This window comes from Scheffersomyces xylosifermentans (assembly GCF_036884685.1).
Source record: "Scheffersomyces xylosifermentans strain CBS 12540 chromosome Unknown RJT20scaffold_2, whole genome shotgun sequence".
Classification (NCBI taxonomy): domain Eukaryota; kingdom Fungi; phylum Ascomycota; class Pichiomycetes; order Serinales; family Debaryomycetaceae; genus Scheffersomyces; species Scheffersomyces xylosifermentans.
Genome location: NW_027042940.1, coordinates 2,516,041 through 2,533,769, shown reverse-complemented (window position 1 = coordinate 2,533,769; position 17,729 = coordinate 2,516,041). Strand labels below are relative to the sequence as shown.

Here is a 17,729-nt window from a genome sequence, read left to right as displayed (position 1 = left end):
AATTGGAGGAGGTCAGTTGGGGAGGAGTATTAGCGAATAGAAGCAGGGAAAGAAATAGGGAGTGGAATTAGGGAATAGTACCAAAGAATTATATTGAACATAACCCAATTCCATAAGAATTGCAGTCGTGATCTGCCTAGAATATCAATGTATTTATTGCATTTGTCTTTATTGAATTTATTCACGCTGATATTTTCTATATATTCTAAATCTCAAGCTGGTAATTCATCTACACCAAACTAAACTGCTCTACTTGTTGAAACTGAAATGCTCCTCAATGGTCTTCTTAAACTTGGCCTCAAATTCTTCCTTGGACTCTCCAGCCTTCCATCTCAAATTGTAAGCTGGGTGTGTAGGCTTAAGGAAAGTTGGCTCCTCACCCTCAGTACCAAAAAGATTCTCTCTGAAGGTAAGACCGTCCTTAGGATAGTCATCCCAAGCCAAACCACGCTTTCTCAATTCTGGAATCACATGCTCTACTAAATCTTCAAAACTACCAGGAGTAATGGCATATGTAAAATTGAAACCGTCTACTCCTGAAATGTCAACCCATCTCTCAATTTCATCTGCAACTTCGGTAGCAGTACCGTAAAAGACAATTCCGGATCCACCAGCTTTAACTTTATCGGCCACATACTTTCTAGTCTTCTTGAGGTTTGCTGGCTCTCCTGGGAATGGCTTAGTCCATTTTTCAGCAATACTCCTGACTGCATTACTCTCAACTTGATCTAATTCCTGATCCCAATCATATTGGTTCATGTCAATACCGGTCCACCCGCCAAATATAGCTTGGGCACCCTCTACGTCAGCATAGCTAAGGTATTCCTTATACTTTTCCTCGGCTTCTTCGTGTGTTTCTCCAACGATAGTAGTCACCAATTGAACAACTTTGACATCATCTGGGGATCTACCATATGATTTAACAAGAGCCTTCAATTCTTTGATCTTTGCACCTAAGGCTTCAGGGGTAGAACCATTGATAAATACTGCTTCTGCGTTTCTTGCAGCGTATTGGAGACCAGCTTTGGAAGTACCCGCTTGCAAAACAACTGGCAATCTTTGAGGAGTTGGCTCTGTAATAGTTGGTCCAGGAACCTTAAAGAACTTTCCGTCGTAGTTGATTTGTCTAAGACGTTCTGGATCAGTGTAGACACCACGTTTCTCGTCTAAGACAACTGCATCATCTCTCCAGGAAGATAAAAACAATTGGTAAACGACTTCCAAATATTCTTGGGCTCTGGCGTATCTCTCGTCATGTGGTGGCAATGGCTCGTTGTTCAACAAGTTTCTAGCAGCACTATCCAAATAGGAAGATACAATGTTCCAGCCAACTCTTCCGTTGGTCAAATGGTCCAATGTTGCTAATCTTCTGGCGAAGTGGTATGGTGCTTCACTGATAGTACTGAAAGTGACGGCGAATGACAAGTTCTGGGTGACTGCTGCCATTGCTGCCACAACGGCACTAGGCTCGTTGATTGGCCATTGAGCACCGGAGCTGGCTGCTGGACCCACGTTACGTGGTCCCTTGTACACATCATAAGGACCCAAAACATCAGCAATGAAAAGAGCGTTGACTTTACCCTTTTCAAGCAACTTGGCCAAGTTGGTCCAGTACTCAATCTTATTGTAGTCTCTGGACTTGTCCTTTGGGTGCTTCCATAAACCTGGCCATTGAAGGCCAGGAGTGCCCATATCAAAGGCATTGATGATAATTGGCTTTCTCTCCTTCTTTTCAGCTGTCATTATGTCCTTGAATGTAATGTAAGGTGTATGTCAAATGTACAATTAGTTGTAATGCAAAATTCACAATGTAAAAAAGAATAACTTCTAGGGTTATATCCTTATATAAATTTTCTGCTCTTTTCATTTATCCGCCCTCAACCATACTTCACTCGTGATATCATACCATTGCCCGTTAACGTTTCCAACGGCGGAGTTTCGCTCCGAGAAACTAAAGAATATGGCTTCCATAAACTATGGCTCCTTCTTGCTCTGACCATGTTGGAGGTTCCTTTCTTCTGCATAGAAGTGAACCGAGCCCACCCGATTTGTATTGTTTTAAAGGCTAAGTGTATAGCAGCAAAAGGTTGGTAGAAGGAGACAAATGGGGTGATGCCGAGATTTCCATTTGGTATGTTGATAGGATAGTCAATTCGCAATAATGGCCACCTCTTAGGTGAACAGATGGGTGTATTCGTCTTTTTGCTGTGTTGCAATTAATTTCCGAAGTGAGGATCCCAGTGGTTCGGAGTACTAGCTACAATAGGACGATACATTCTGCCGAAAAATACAATATTGAACCATGTTACACGATTAAGATGCTCCGCACACGATCTTCATTCCACACTTCCATACTAGCCACGAATACCAACCTATCTGTCACAGTATCCGTTTTCTATATTCTACACCACTGAAAGAGACATTCATGTATCACTTACTATTCTAACCTCCACTGTACAGAAACCCTCACTGAAAAATATTCGCAGCATTTTTTCTGGTGGGCGCGAAAAAAAGTAAGCCTTTTTCAGATGCTGCTAATTTTGAATAACTCGTGCTTTCTGCTGTGTAGTTATACAGATGTTGTATTAGAATTGAAAATGCCAGCGAAATTATTATGTAATTTCGTTCACAACGGTCATGAATTTGCTTGTCATTACGACTGTGCCCCGGGTATAATAAAATTACGAGAAACTATTATTGTATCGTGGTATAAGATATTACAGAATATGAACAACGAATCTTCTACTAGGAATCGTGTATGAGGAATGCTTCCAATCTCTATTTTCTGAGATCAGCCCTGAATCGTGGCTATGAGCCTCCGTTTGTGCTAACATATGGCATTTGGGTATTTGAAATTAGTTGCAAATTTCTGCCAAGTATAGACACTTTTCAATCTTTCCATTACGCTTTTCATCCGATGTCGATGTTGAGGAGAACAATGCGGCATCCAGTACAAGAGAGTTGCCTGAAGGTGTAATCAGCCCATAGGTGGGGTAGCAATTACTTTAGTAAAAATCATTTTCGGCCATGAAGTCTGCTACCAAACAATTGCCCTATATGGTATTGGTTGCGAATTTTAGATCCCTTTTAGAATGACGTAAAGAAATGAATGAATTAATGGACCAGAAATACAAAAAGCCAGAAGCCATTTAATAATGTCTTGGGTTACTGTTTCTTAACTTCTGATCATAAAAAATTACCGGCACATATGTGCCCAAGGGTTACCTTTTGAATTCGTCCTACTACAAACAAAATATAAATCAAAACTATTCTATTGTAAAGCTTGCCAGTGGAAGCTCTTATAGTACTTCTCATCATGGCGGTACTAGCCCGTATTAAGTGAACTACATTTATTCAGCATAACTGGTATCCTGTTATATATTTTAGTGGTATTTATGTCTAATGTTCTATTTTTATACTCTAAACAAGGGACAGTAATAACATGAAAGAAATCTGGAGCTTGAATTCCAGTTCGACAAGCGGCCCGTTTTTAGCAAAAACTCATTAGTTCGAGTTCATTTATAGCATTAGAAGCCATTCCTGACAAGAAAGAAAAAAATTTGTAACGTAAACTGATGACAGTTCATTCCCACGAATTCCCAAAGCCTATGATAAGTGTGATTCACTGATCTACACTTACAACAAAGCAATACCGACTAAACCGGCAACGGCAGCACCGAAAGACAATTGCTTGATACCAGCAGCACCTTGAGATGGAGTTGGGATCTCGGCAGTGCTCGATTCAGCAGCAGAGGTGGACTCAGCTTCCACACTGGTCTCAGCAGCAGCTACGGAAGTCAAAACGACGGAAGAAGTAGCAGCAGAAGAGGTCTCCTCAGCAGTAGAGGTGGCCTTGGCTGAAGAAGTAGTCTCCTCGGTTGAAGAAGTCTCCTCGACGGTGGAAGAAGTGGTGGCGGCCTCGGTGGAGGAAGTCTCTTCGGTGGAAGAGGTGGTTGCCTCAGTGGAGGAAGATTCTTCGGTGGAGGAAGTCTCTTCGGTGGAAGAAGATTCTTGGGTGGAAGAGGACTCCTCAGTGGAAGAAGATTCAGCGACAGAAGAGAGGTTGACGTTGTTACCGGAGTCCTTACAAGAACCCTCGAAAGCAGTAATGGCATCGTCGGCGTTGTCGTTTGGACAGATATCCTTCAAACAAGCCTCGATCTTGGAAGCATCGTTGGAACAGATACAAGAGAGATCGTTCAAGCCGTTACAGGACGAGGCCTTCTCAACTTGGGCAACACAGGCCAATAAACAGGCTGGTGGGGTGGCCACAGCGGTTTGCAAGGTAGCAGCCAAGGCGATCAAAGCAGACAATTTTAAGAAAGAAGCCATTTTTGGTTGAATGTGGATGTGTATATGATTAGTTTTTTATGGTGTGAAAAAACGGCTGTTTAACGATAGACTAGATTAAATACTAGGATGCACTGGCGGTTCGATCAACAACGGGCTAGCGTGCAACAACGAAGGACAAGGGATAGTTCTATGACAACAAAAGAACAGAAAAAGACCAGAAGTATCTAAAACAATCACCCTCTTAAGAAGAAGAACATCTACATAACCTGACCTCCAAATCTACAACAGGACTGTCACTGACAGTGTGCTTGCACGATCACAAACTCCAGCCTCCAACACACTGTGTACCGGAGCGAGGCCTTAAAAGTTTTCATTGGGCTGAGAATGGGAAGGGAATGGCAGAGAAAAGGTGAGAAAAGTGTCTTGTTTAGGCAATGTTTGGGATAAAAATAGAAGTGCGGGAAGAGTAAACAAAGCAGGTAATATAAACAGAAGCGGGCGAAGAGTGAGGGTTGTGCGACATTTGAATGAGGGACACCAGGGGGAGAATGGGAGGCTACCGGAATGGGTAATATTTGGGGCCAAGAGTATGGATAATTGTGGACAGGGGAGACGAGAGAAATGGGAGCGAGACGAAGATGGGGTGGTATTAGAGTGGTGAAAATGGGTTGTAGTGCGCCCGCTCGTATTGTGTTGTAGAGTATGGTTGAGCATGGTAGAAAATGGTTGCAGAGTGGTGGACACACTGTCGTGCAAATGGAACATAGAAGCGAAATCGTGTATCTTGATGTTCTAGGTGCCATCTAGAGATTTCTACATCGGTGTACGTGCTCCTATGCATTTCTACGTGGCTTCCCCTGGATCGGACGGGCCTCTGGTTCGATTTCAATGAAATCGCGATCCGTCTTCAGAACCGCTATTCCATCTTCTTGAGGACTCCTCCAAAATCCTCCCACGATCTCAGGCCTCCAAAATGGGCGAAACGGTCATTAACCTTGGTGGAACCTAGATGTACGACATCCATCAACAATTGTCACCTGATTGACGACATCACTGCCTGTTTTGGAGATGCGTCCATGGTGCAGATCGCCCAATCGGTCTAGAACCGCCGAGGCTCTTTCCGACTAGGGGCAAGATCTAAAAATGGAGATTTAGACACCGATTGCGAGTCGGGTCGATCTGCGGCAGGGATGTTTCGCTTAGATCCGTTGATGTGTTGTGGTGTGCTGTGTTGTGTTTCAGAAAGGTCATGTTATGTCGTAGAATGTATAACCACAGTAGTAGACATAAGTTGACTGTTGTGATTTCTGGCTGTAGCTCAATTGTGCGTACAGGTTGAAATTTCGTGTCGAGAGTTGACAAGGGAATCGTTGTAAGACGTAGTTATGTAATGATAGAAATATGTTATGCTCCTTGTATTTACAATTGCAACCGATCGAAAAGCTTACGTCGAGAGTAGTCTCTACGAGCTAAAACAATTCTTTTCGGATTGAAGTTGGTGAGATGTGGTCTCACCAAGACAGATATTCTCTATGTCTTTTCCGGCTGCAAAAAGAAATATGCTAGAATGCTATTGTTTACCTGACTCGTAAAAGATGAAGAAAATACGTCTACAAATCCAACGGTCGTAACTAATTTATTTTTTTATATCAATTCCAAATTTTGAAATCTCCCTTAATAGGTGAGTTCTCGTTAGCTTAATTGGATTATAACTAACAGTAATCTGATGGGCAGGGTCGTTCTATCTGGATGCTTTCTTTACCCTTTGAACACTTAGTGTGAAATATCTACAGCATTTTTACCAAAATTTGCAACCAATTTCAAATATTTAAATATTATTTGCATTTATTATAGAAGATGACGAGCCAATTGCAAATTAATAGCCTCCTTAGCAAATTCTTCTGCGATCACAATGAAATATGTGTATTAAGCCCATGTCCTTTGTACATGAGCTGTACTTCAAATTTATCCAATATTGCTGTGAAAACGGTGATCACTTCCACCTCCAACTCTCCATTAATTGCTTTTTTAAGTATAGTCATACCTATGGGGTTTATCTTTATAGGTATCCTAGACGTACGGTACACACCAGGGGGGACCAATAAGTATTCTTGGTGGAGAATATGCCCTAGAATGATGTCACCATGTTTTGCGTCAGCTTGGTATATTTCAATCTGAAGTTCAGCATTTGAAATCGGATTATAGAGAGTTAACTCTACTTCCGAAGTTAAGATATGAATTGTTGCATCGATCAAAAATGGAGAGGGGTGGTCCAACACAGATATTTCTTGGTGCTGATCTGCCTCTTTTCTCGTAAAATTAACACTCGGTATTTTGACTTCAGGAATTTCAATTTGTTGAATGAGCTCCCGAAGTCCCATATTATTCTTTACATCATGATTTGCCATGTCAACGGTAAGATTTTCACGGCCTGAAATAAATTCGCTAAGAAATTGTTCTAGCACTAATCTATCTTTTGTAGATTGAGCCAAAACCTCCAATTTCGATGTTAGATTGAACCTATCATATTTTGGGACAAAGACATCCAGTACAACTGCATGTCCAAGACAAGAATCATTTCTTCGTATACCAATCGTAATTTCTTCTTTGGGAATATCAAGAGAAAAGTTTGTAGGGTTTTTCATTTCTAGATCTATAAGCAATTCAACTCCATTTTTGGTAGAATCCACATATATGATATTAAGAATGGAGATATTCAAGCTGTTGATTAATTCATCCAATCCACTGTCGAAGTCATGGTCCTCGCTACTATCGATTTCATGGATACCAACATCGATCTCATCCCTTTCAAGTTCTTGGTCATCAGTAGAAGGGACCTCACTAGACACACTGAGATGGTCAAACTTCAATTTTGAAACAACAATATCACCAATAGGTAATTGAACAGACAAATTATCAATTTCTAGATCACCGTACATGTCTTTATGAATATCTCTTTTACCGTGAAGATATGAATTGATTAATTTTCCAATTTCCTTTGGATTCAACAAATGCAAATGTAAGTTTGGAAAGATTGCCGAAATGTGCAAGAATTTAAATACCTGCCTAATAATCATGTAATTCTTACTGTCGGAATGCCCCTCAATCAACTCAGTATTGGAGTTATCGAGTTTGACCATAAACTTATTCTTGAAATTCGGAATATTGAATAAGAAATCGAAAGGGAAGTCGACTATGGCAGACACATTAGAGCTTACATGCACTTCAAATTTCAGGGACAAACTGTTGCTCTCAGGTATGAAAACTTCAGCTGCTGCCAAACCGATTTGTTGTGGAACCATGTCAGTCCGTGGAACGACCACGCTAAGCTTATGCTCCGCATTATGAAGAAGGTAGAATAGCCACTTAGGTAGTTCGCTTACTTGATGTTCAGATGCCCTTAAGAAGACTTCCATTGGTTTATTATCCAAATAGTTCTGAAGCAAACGGGTAATAGCGCTCGGCCGTGTTTTGCAGTCTTCTAATAATTCCTTTGGAATCAGAGCTATTTTTCCTTTGATATCCACTTTTATCGGAAGTGATGGCCGAATAAAGACCTGAGAGGTTTGCCAATTGCCAACAGTAGCAAGCTTGTTTTCACAGTTCTCAAGCAAAACATCCCAAAACATTGTATCTAGATTAAAGTCAAAGGGAAGTATATTCTCAATACTAATTCTCGCATCAATCCGTATACCGTCAGAAGCTATAGCGTTGAGCTCTTCAATATCTATTACAGGTTTGAACTTGTCTTTGGGAATATTAACTGTCTCGTATACGTTTACATCGTTGACTTCAAAATGAAACATTCCCGCTTTAACATCTGCACTAAGCACTCCCTGGACATCTAAGTCTATGTCTTTCCCTGGCAGACGTTCTATATCCCTTGCAAGTTTGATAATATTTTCTTTGACAAAAGTGGCAGTCGAAATGAAGTCTAGGTCTGTTACATGCTTATTGAGAATATCAATAGTTATAGGAGGAGGGAAAGTATTGACCATATGAAGAGGAGAACCGCCTGAGCTGGTCGGCTTAGCGTAGAGCTTCATTTCTTTGTTTGGGGATATAGTAACTGTTGCTAACACCAAGGATCCTATCTTGAGCAAGTTTCTATATATGATATTCGAAACTTCGTCATAGTCCACATATACAGAGCCGACTACTCTTGCATCCAATCCATCATCATTAAAGGATTGCACAGAAACGTTGTCCAAATTGAAAGTGACGGATTGCTTTATCAATACATCCAAATTTCTAATAGTGAAATATGTTAATCCAAATAAGATTAGTACTAATAGCACGATATAGTGTACCAATTTGGGATCTCTCATATCCAAATAACATAATAGGTTTTTTAAGAAGAGTATTATTCCCCACTCCGACTGGGGCAGAAGTTCCACACTTTCCGTAGAAACCGAGCCACTGTTAGCATATGAGCTTGCTTGTAACAATGGCTGCAACTCATCTACAAGTTCTTCTTCAAGAGTTTCGACTGCTTTTGATTTACTTGTTTGTTGTTGAGATGTGATAAATGGAGAAGCGCTGGCCGATGTTGTTTCTGCGAGGCTATGAGTTTCAAATTGGCCCTTATCTTTATGATCCGAAAGAGCTTCTGAAGAGAGTAATTTGATGGCCAGCTCTCTATCCCTCTCAGATGAATCATGTAAATCAGTGCTGCTGAGATTTTCATCCCTTGAAATCTCCTCTGGAACAAGCACATTATCTGAGTTGTGAACCTCGATGGATGGTGTAGGTTCAAGTGGCTGTGATACAGAATTAGAATTGTTCTGTTCACGATCCTCGGTTTGTTGGTGGCTGTCATCACGTTCGATAGGTGTATCTGGAACGTGAGGGCTCAATGCTGGATCCTCTTCTGAGTCGACTGAAGGTGCCATTGTATGCTTTGTGGGGGATAGGCTACTCTTTGTATTCTTAGGACGTTTTCTTCCCGAGATGGCTCTTCCAAGTCGTGAGACTGAGGACAGGTCGTCGGACTCCTGATTATCGATTGAGGATGAAGAAGATGTGAATTTGTTCTTGGCCTTCTTGAAGATGGAAGACATGGCGACAGCAACTCAACTCCGAAGTGACTTTACCCCGAGAGGAGCAGATGTGCTAACAAAATCACTAGATAGAACGAAAATCTAAGACAGTCTTCGCTTGATATCTCGGATATAATCCAATCTTTTTGGCTTACTTATATCCTTGTGTTGAGAAGAAACTGTTTTAAAGTTATGATAAAGGGCGGCTAATTTACTATTATCACCACTGTTAACCAGGCTTATGAAAGAACTGCTCTAGGGCACTTGTGGGGTTGAGATGACAGCCTTGGTCTCAGAAAACGTTGGTGTGAACGCTGCTGCAGGTAGTATACAATAGTATACAAAACACTGGAACAATGCAATTACGTCTGACTTCTTACTTGTTCTCTACACAACGAAATGGTTGTCAATTCTTTACACTTTACAACTTTACAAGGAGCTACTTTATCTCATTGAGCTTATACTATGGAGGTAATGATTTACAGGGGTATGCAGGCAGCCCCACGATTCAGAATAAGTTTTAGAATGCGCATGTGGATGGTTTATTTATGTGAGGGATAAGAGAAGAGAGCAACAGATAAAAGAAAAAAGAGAGGAGACTGTTGGCAGAAGTGAGCACATTGAATGGGTGCAAAAGAGATGGATGGACAGGGAGAGCATATATATAAGTGTGTGTCATTTACATAATTACCCAGCGTCCAGTTTAAATAATTACCCAGCATCCAGTTTAAAATTCGTGAAATTTTTTGATATTGCTAAATATTGGGTGGACTCATTTTACAATTTATTTTTCATATATAATATCGATTTCTAGAGGAATATTGTGTATTTGTTGTAGTATTATGTCATCTATTTTATCTCTATTTTATATTATATCATATAACATAGTTCTTTATGTCACAAAGGTCATAAATTAAGGGACTTGAATGTCACTTCGAGTATCTTGATCTTGCCCTCAAATTTGGTCCATAAGTGTAAAAGAAGACTGGAATAGCCATCATACCAACACAAATGAAACCAAGAATAGAAGAACCCCATGCTACGGGAAACCTGCCAGTAGCAAGATTATCGAATAACGGATTTCCAAACAATGGAAAGCAACCAGCAATAACTGAGCGGAATAAACCATTACCAGCAAAGACAGAAGCAACATTTTTTGGAAATGACATCCCTAGATAGTTAAATAGCGTTTGAAAGATTAGAAAAGCACCAGATGCAAATATAGCTGCTCCAATAAGAGGAGCAATAAATGGGAGATCTTCAGAAGCAGTCCAACCAAAAATAAAGAGACCAGGGGGCATTAAAAGACTTCCAACAATGGTGATGCGAGTAAAAACCTCAGGCTGCACTTCTTGGCCAGCTATTAACTTTCTTGTAAACATATGCATGACAATTGGAACATAAACCGAACAAGCAATAATAATCCCAGCAATAATTGATACATAAGCAGTACCCATTTCAACTAAGGTGAACTTTTTATTTCTTAAGAAAACGATCGGGAAAGCTTCAAACCATAGGTATAGGATGGAATATATCATCGTCATATAGATATTAGTTAATTACACTACTGGTTCAAAAATAATAATCTCAACTGGTCTCCACAATGTTTCCACAGTCAATTCACGTAAAGTTAGACTGGCACTTTCAATCTCTCCATGACTCACTATATTAGAGTTCCCTGTTAAGGCTCTTAATCTCTTTGCCTTTCTTGTGAGTAATGTCTTCTCGTAAGTCTCTGGCAATAACCAACTTAATGTAATCAAGGAAAAGCCACTGATAATTGCCATAAACCAGAAAGGCCACCTCCAACCACCTTCATCAGTCAATACTGAGCCTACCAATGGTCCTAATGAAAGTCCGCATACCACTCCCATGTTCCACGCTGCAATTCCTACTGGTCCGAATGGTATAGACAAAATCTCACACACTGATGCTCCACCAGTTGCCAAGGCAGGAGAAGCAAAGATGCCACCAAGAAACCTTAAGATGCACAATCCAGCAATATTGTCGACTAAGGCACTTGGTATTTGAAGAATAAAGAAAAGAAATAACGTAGTAATATAAATCGATGTTCTACCAAATGCAGCATTTTCCGACATGGGTGAGAATATCATGGGACCAATTCCATATCCAACAACAAACAACGTCAAAGGCAAAGTTGCCACTACCTGGCCAATACCAAAACTTTCTTTGATTTCTTCAACACCGGGTGTATATACAGCAGAACCAATATACACAGACGTGGTCAAGAATGTGATTTCGATTATGAGAATGACTTTTTGATAAATGGGCCAGTTTTGCGGGTTCTCAGGATCATCATCTGAATCCCACGTAACTATTATTTGTTCAGAGTTCTCTATCACAAATGTACCAGACAGAACAAAGGATGAAGAGCTCGAATCTGAAGGTTCGTCCAACTCATCAATTGCTTCCTTGTTGAACTCAAGTAGTTTTGGAGCTTCTAAGTACTTTTCAGGAATAACATAATCTGACTTCTCTTCTTTGTGAGAGAAATACTTATGCTTGGAGAGGTGGTAAACAATTCTACCCAAAAAGCTGTCTCTTACAAACTTATACATTATAGGTATATGTAGGGATCACTTATAGTCAATTATTGAATTAGTCTGTTAAAAAGCACAATACTCTCAATTGGTGGAGATATCCTGCTGTATTTATAGAGCGTTTTTACAATAACTTGAAACTGACTACCTCTCAAAATAGCAATAAAGTCCTAAATTCCATTAATCATCCACACCTATTACCTCAAACTACCTCAAACAAGTTTATGAAATTTTATGACTAATCATAATTGAAAGAGACATGTAGATCTACTGGAAGCAGCAACGGGATCTGAAATTAATAGGGAATGCTGATAAGAGCCCGTTTCCTCTTTTCTTTGCAAGAAAGGTGATGAATAAAATTCGCTAAAGATACGCTGAAGTAGTTGCAAAATGTCAGCTTCGCTTACAAATGCTCATAACCTATTTGGAATATGTGCTGCAAAAGTTGACACAACACTGTAGTTATCTCGTACTTATGAGGAGGTAATTAGTAATACGCTACCAGTTTAGGCTAACAGGAGTCGTTATGTACCATACTCTAATTTCAAACCTTGACGCTTATTAAGGTATCGGGCTTTGCCAATGATATCTTTGGATTCTTCGTAGATGCCATGTTGAGTAGTTTTAAAGTTATCTGAGATATCTTTAATTCTCATAATGATTGTGTTCGTTTCAAAATTATGGAGCTCTTTTGGCAAAATTTTGTTTCTTGCTTATTTACTCTTGTAGGTAAATTACATACTTAATTCTCAATTAATAGGCTGCGTCAGATTCAATCTATGTTAACTTTCCTTCAAAATTTTTCCAAACGGAAAGTAGAAAGAATGGGAGTTATTTTATATTTATGGCTAAATTAGATATTGTATCAAGAACACTTCTTACTGCTTATATAGCTTGAAAAAGACTGACAACTGTTTTATTGGAGTATCATCGCACTCACTTATATTTCCAGAGAGTTGTAACTTTCACTATACCATTTCTCAGTAGAGACATACAACGATGAATGATATTTCTACACAAAAAAAAGCACTTCTCTTTACCGTCCACTCTCCCACAACACTTAGTATCTACTTCACCCTATTGACACTCTTCCAGCACTATTCATCATCACCACTAGCATTGTTACTGCCACCCCTCTTTTTGCAATCATTACTGTAAAGTCCCGTTTTGTGTCACTGCCGGGTAACGCGTGGTTTATCAAAATATTTCAGTCTGTTAACTATGGCAAAGAGATTGATAAATGAACCATGTTCTTTATCTGAAAGGACTGCTAAACTGTTCAATTCTTATAGATAATGTCGGGCAATTACTACGACTTGGACGATATACTAGCGGACGGAGAAAAAATCCCGTGTCGGTTCAACATAACAGTGCCAGGACTAGGGTATCTAGAGGGAAACCCAGGTAAAGCTATCAATAAAGACTCTAAAATTGAGCTTCCACTTTGGTTAGCAGAGATTTTAGCTGTTTGTGTCAACTTGGACGAGTCGGGACTGAGTTTCATAGACTTACCCGAACCCGAGTTCCTTGGAACCAAGGTGAAAAATGCCATCAAAACTAGTCCAACAAGTGTTGATTTGCACAAGTTGTTGCCTAATTACTATAGACTTGTTGAAAAATGGTGTACCATGGTTCCTGAACCAGAACTCATAGATATAGTTATGACTATGTTAAAGGAAAGGTCGTTTGAGATTAGTAATTTTGCCGGAAATGCCAACAAGCAGATCAACAACGAGTTTATATATACTTTGGATGAGTTTGAGAAGCAATTATTCAAAATGACTTCAGAAAGCAATAAACACATGAGGAAGTGGTTGCGGGACTAGAGCTGTCCTTCCAAAAGGGATTTGCTTCGCTTACTTCGCTTTCTTCTCAGCCATACTTGCTTGCCGACATTACGATCTAATGAATTGTTTTATTTAGTTATATAACACAGTGTAATATAGAATTATAATATTATAGATAGAATGACTAGTTGTACATAAGACTATCAGTAATTGACCCACTCGTCAACTATTCATCGTCTTCCTCCTCCTTATTTTCTTCTTTGTCGTCGTTGTGAGTACCATTTCCGTTGGCCTCTGTTGAACCATTTTGGTCTTCTGGCTCTGGAGTGTCTTCGTCTTTATCATTAAACAAGTCATCTTCCAATTCCTCATCACTGTCATCGATGAATTCGTTGGATAACGTGTTCTTCTTTTTCTTTCTGGACTTGCTATCATCTTCGGCAGCACGTTTCTTTGAAGACGGCTTTGCTTCGACGTCCGAATCGGTAGCAGAAGCTTCTTCTTCCTCCTCATCACTATCAACAATCTTCTTTCTGCTTCTCTTCTTAGCTTTAGGCTTTGAAGGATTGGCACCAGACTTCTTCTTTCTCTTTTTCTCGCCAGAGTTTGCGTTACTCTCTTCGTCAAAGAGCTTGTCGTCATCGTCTTCCTCTACGACAACGTTCATTCTAGACTCTTCTGCCCATTGTTTTGCTTGCTCTTGTAAGATGGCTCTTTCCTTTGCCAATTCCTCTTCTCTCAATTTGATTGCAGCAAGTCTTTCATTTTCGATCTTTAACTTCGCTTCTTCCTCCTCTTTTCTCAATCTTCTTGCTTCTTCTATCTTCTCTTCGATCTGGGCAATACTCTCCTTGGTCTCATCAAGAGTGGCATTCAACCTATTCAACAATGTCGTGGTACCCAAGTTGGCTCTGGCCTTTAATTCCGCCTTAGGATATGGTGGGTGTGCCTCTTCGTCAGAAGACAATTCATTCAATATTTCCACAGCTGTTTGTAAGTCTACAATGGCTTTTTCGATCTCTGAAATGTCTCTCTGTCCCAATGGTTGCCTTGTAATAAACTCAGCAACTTGGAAATAGAGATAAGCCAAATTGAATCTTATAGAGGAACTAGATCCTGTTGTGAGCTCCAAGGCACGTTGTGTATAATCAACAGCCTTTTTGAAATAATTCAAGTTCTTCTCTGCACCTGCCCTTAAGTACCAGGCTCTACCCAAGAAAGAGAGGATTTTAGAATCATTTCCATCTGTGAATCGGCTCAAAGCAAGTTCGTAATTCTCGATAGCCTTACCATATTGCTTAGATTCTATTAACACATGGCCCAAATTCAAATAGATGGAAATATCGTTAAGAGAATCTCTAATCTTTCTTAAGATATCCAAACCCTTGATAGGTTCCTTGTTTTCTATGTAAGCAATAGCCAAACCTTGAGCTGCATATACGTTCTTAGGGTCAACAGATAAAACCTTAGCAAATAATTCTACGGCTCTGATGTAGTACTTCTTACGCTTATCATCCAGTCCAGAACTCTTGACATCTCTGGCCAAAATACAGTAGATGTTAGCTAACGAGATCAAGGCATAACTATCATGAGAGTCATACTCAACCAATGTGTCCTTCTGGTGGTTAGTGTCAGCGTCAGGTTTCAAACCCAACTTCTTACCGAAGTTCTTGACGAACCAGCCGTAGAACGATCTGATTTCCAAATCCGACGCATTGAGACTCAATAACTCTTCGATCTCGTTCTTGATTTCTTCCTTGGTGGATTTATTCGTTGAAATACTGTCAAGGAACAATAATCTGATTTTTGCTGAAAAGTAATGAGGACAGGTTGTTAAAAGAGACTCATAAATTTCAATGGCCTCTGATTCGTTGGATACTTCCTTGGCTCTAGCCAAGTTGTATGTAAGTGTAACATTCAAATCAGAAGCCAAGTCAATGAGAGTATCACCGTCTTCACTCTTGAAGTCCGGAGTATTCTGTACTATTTCTGACGCTGTTTGGAAATTTGTTGCCGCTTCATCGTAATTCTGCTTTAAGAAGTTAAACACACCAATGTTGTTATAGACTTCCAACGGAACATCCTTTTTGATAAGTTTTCTGGACTCAATGGCTCTATGCAAATAGTTAAGAGACTGATTAATGTCTGTAGCTTCGTAGAGCTTACTCAAAACTAAGTAAGCATTCAAAGTAATCGGTTCCTTGTTCAAGAAGTCGGATCCCGCTTCGTCACTATGGCTATTGCTCGAAGCCAAGCCACCGTTAGTTGATAATCTCAAGTAACGCTCGAGGATTTGTATAGCAGCTTCTCTCTTTCTTCTTGATTTCTGCTGAGCATACAACAATCCAAGTGCGTAGTTAGCTTCTAAGCATTTCACGTTTCCTCTTAAAATCTTTTCATATGTGATAATAGCTTCTTCGATAGAACCACGGTTGTATTGTGATTGACCCAAACCAATTTTTGCAAGCAAATTGGTTTCATTAAACTTGATGGCCTCCTGAAAGTACTTGGAGGATTGCAAAAAGTCGCCTTTTACGAGCTCTACACGGCCCAACCATGCCGCACATTGGGACAATACATTGGATTGAAACTTGGAAATCTTGTTGAATGAGTTGAAACGAGTGAAATTAGCCAAGTTATCATCGCCAGTTATGTTCAGCACGATTTTGCTTATTATCTTGGACACTAACTCGTAGTTTTCTTTAGAAAAGTAGTAAGATGCTAAGGCAAGCAATATGGACGAATCATTTGGACTAGATTTATGGTTTTTGGCGAGATCTTGTAAGCAAGCCTTGTAATTTTGAAGGAACTCGTCGTCACCCAAAGAAGCTGTAAAAGCTTTGTGGAAGTTTGCCAAATTAAGCAATACTTTAGCTTTTATATTTTGTGGATCAATTTCAAGGGCTCTTTGCCAGGCCTGAAGCGCCATTTTATCATCCTTCAAGAACCAGAAGCAGATTCCAATTCCAATACGAGGATCTGGCTTCATTACTGGATTAAGAATAAGTACTTGCTGGTAAAGTTTCAAGGCTACCGTATAATTTTTAGTCTTGTTGAGTACAGCTTGTGCCTTTCCAAGAATTGCAAAGCAGTTATTCTGGTCAATACGCAATATCTTCTCGAAGATATCCAAAGCATCGTCGTCTCTTCCGTTGAAGAGGAGAAGAACTGCTTGTGATAAAAGGTTAGAGGTACTGTTGGTAGTACTGGTAGAATTATCAGTTTTGATTCTTTGAGCGAGACTGTTGATTTCCGAGCTCGCCTTGAGAAGGTAGCTTTCCTTGTCCACTCCGTTTGAAACAAACTTGAAGTAGAGCCACACAAGAAACGAATGGAACGACTTGTTGTCTTCATCACTGAAGTGAGTGAGGTTCAAGGCACTCTTGACGATTTCCAACGCCTCATTCAATTTGCCCAACTGAGCGTAGGCGCTGGCAACCGTAATCCAGTACTTTCTGGAGCAGTTTTCCGACTCCAAAAACGACACCAATTCATTGGGATCGTCGGGAAGTTCTTCCACCAAGTTGATGGACACAATCTGGCCATTACTCAAAGGGACGTCCAAATTACCCGCGGATTCCACGGCTTGCGCTCCAACATAGAACGAAATATCCACCGCTTCCGTCATTTGACGTTATTTGCTTCGATAATTGCCTTTCTATGCAAGGTTTACTCACCAAAATGAATACTTCTAAAGGAACAACCGTTCATTGTGAAGAATCTTTGACATTTGGAAGATTTGGATGTTGGCGGTGTCTGCAGGAGAAATTTCCAAGATGTGAGTCACGTGAGTTGCGTTGTTAAGGTGTATGTGTATGGGATTGATTGAGTAAGTGAGATGGGTGGGGGGACTTCTTATAGTAGTATGATATGGTAGTGTGGTATATATGAATGTATGTATGAATGTTTGAAGGTATATATGAATGTGGTTTTCATATGGGACTTACAGTTGGAGGATAGAGTTTGAAAAATTTTGTAATGTTGTGTGACGTTGAAGGTATATGGGACCGAGTAAGTGAGATGGGAGGGTGGTGGGAGTTCTGTGGTAT

The 17,729-nt window shown here is 40.0% G+C and overlaps 6 protein-coding genes across 6 annotated transcripts; 1 reads left to right on the top strand and 5 right to left on the bottom strand. All coding sequences in view use genetic code 12, as the record gives it.

Moving 5' to 3' along the window:
• Positions 1-138: 138 nt before the first annotated feature.
• Positions 139-2,104, bottom strand: RJT20DRAFT_31463 (pristinamycin synthase-like protein). Its single transcript, XM_064919671.1, has one exon. It carries the CDS (start codon positions 1,741-1,743, stop codon positions 250-252), a length of 1,494 nt encoding a protein of 497 aa, XP_064776469.1. The 5' UTR covers positions 1,744-2,104; the 3' UTR covers positions 139-249.
• Positions 2,105-3,278: 1,174 nt separating this feature from the next.
• SSR1 (Ssr1p) lies at positions 3,279-4,459 on the bottom strand. The gene has a single exon (XM_064919668.1). The coding sequence runs from the start codon at positions 4,330-4,332 to the stop codon at positions 3,637-3,639; it is 696 nt and encodes a 231-aa protein (XP_064776468.1). The 5' UTR covers positions 4,333-4,459; the 3' UTR covers positions 3,279-3,636.
• A 1,448-nt stretch (positions 4,460-5,907) lies between these two features.
• Positions 5,908-9,521, bottom strand: RJT20DRAFT_31422 (uncharacterized protein). The gene has a single exon (XM_064919669.1). It carries the CDS (start codon positions 9,351-9,353, stop codon positions 6,201-6,203), a length of 3,153 nt encoding a protein of 1,050 aa, XP_064776467.1. The 5' UTR covers positions 9,354-9,521; the 3' UTR covers positions 5,908-6,200.
• A 740-nt stretch (positions 9,522-10,261) lies between these two features.
• On the bottom strand, positions 10,262-12,285 carry RJT20DRAFT_147667 (MFS transporter; the record flags this gene model as incomplete). Its single annotated transcript, XM_064918932.1, has 4 exons — positions 10,896-12,285; positions 10,724-10,814; positions 10,543-10,699; positions 10,262-10,503 (listed from the first exon to the last, which is right to left on the bottom strand). The coding sequence occupies exons 1-4, from the start codon at positions 11,909-11,911 to the stop codon at positions 10,262-10,264; spliced, it is 1,506 nt and encodes a 501-aa protein (XP_064776466.1). The 5' UTR covers positions 11,912-12,285.
• Positions 12,286-13,141: 856 nt separating this feature from the next.
• PSF3 (DNA replication protein) lies at positions 13,142-13,840 on the top strand. Its single transcript, XM_064916755.1, has one exon. The coding sequence runs from the start codon at positions 13,189-13,191 to the stop codon at positions 13,717-13,719; it is 531 nt and encodes a 176-aa protein (XP_064776465.1). The 5' UTR covers positions 13,142-13,188; the 3' UTR covers positions 13,720-13,840.
• Positions 13,841-17,370, bottom strand: RJT20DRAFT_126425 (uncharacterized protein). The gene has a single exon (XM_064916754.1). The coding sequence runs from the start codon at positions 17,306-17,308 to the stop codon at positions 13,907-13,909; it is 3,402 nt and encodes a 1,133-aa protein (XP_064776464.1). The 5' UTR covers positions 17,309-17,370; the 3' UTR covers positions 13,841-13,906.
• Between the last annotated feature and the right edge of the window lie 359 nt (positions 17,371-17,729).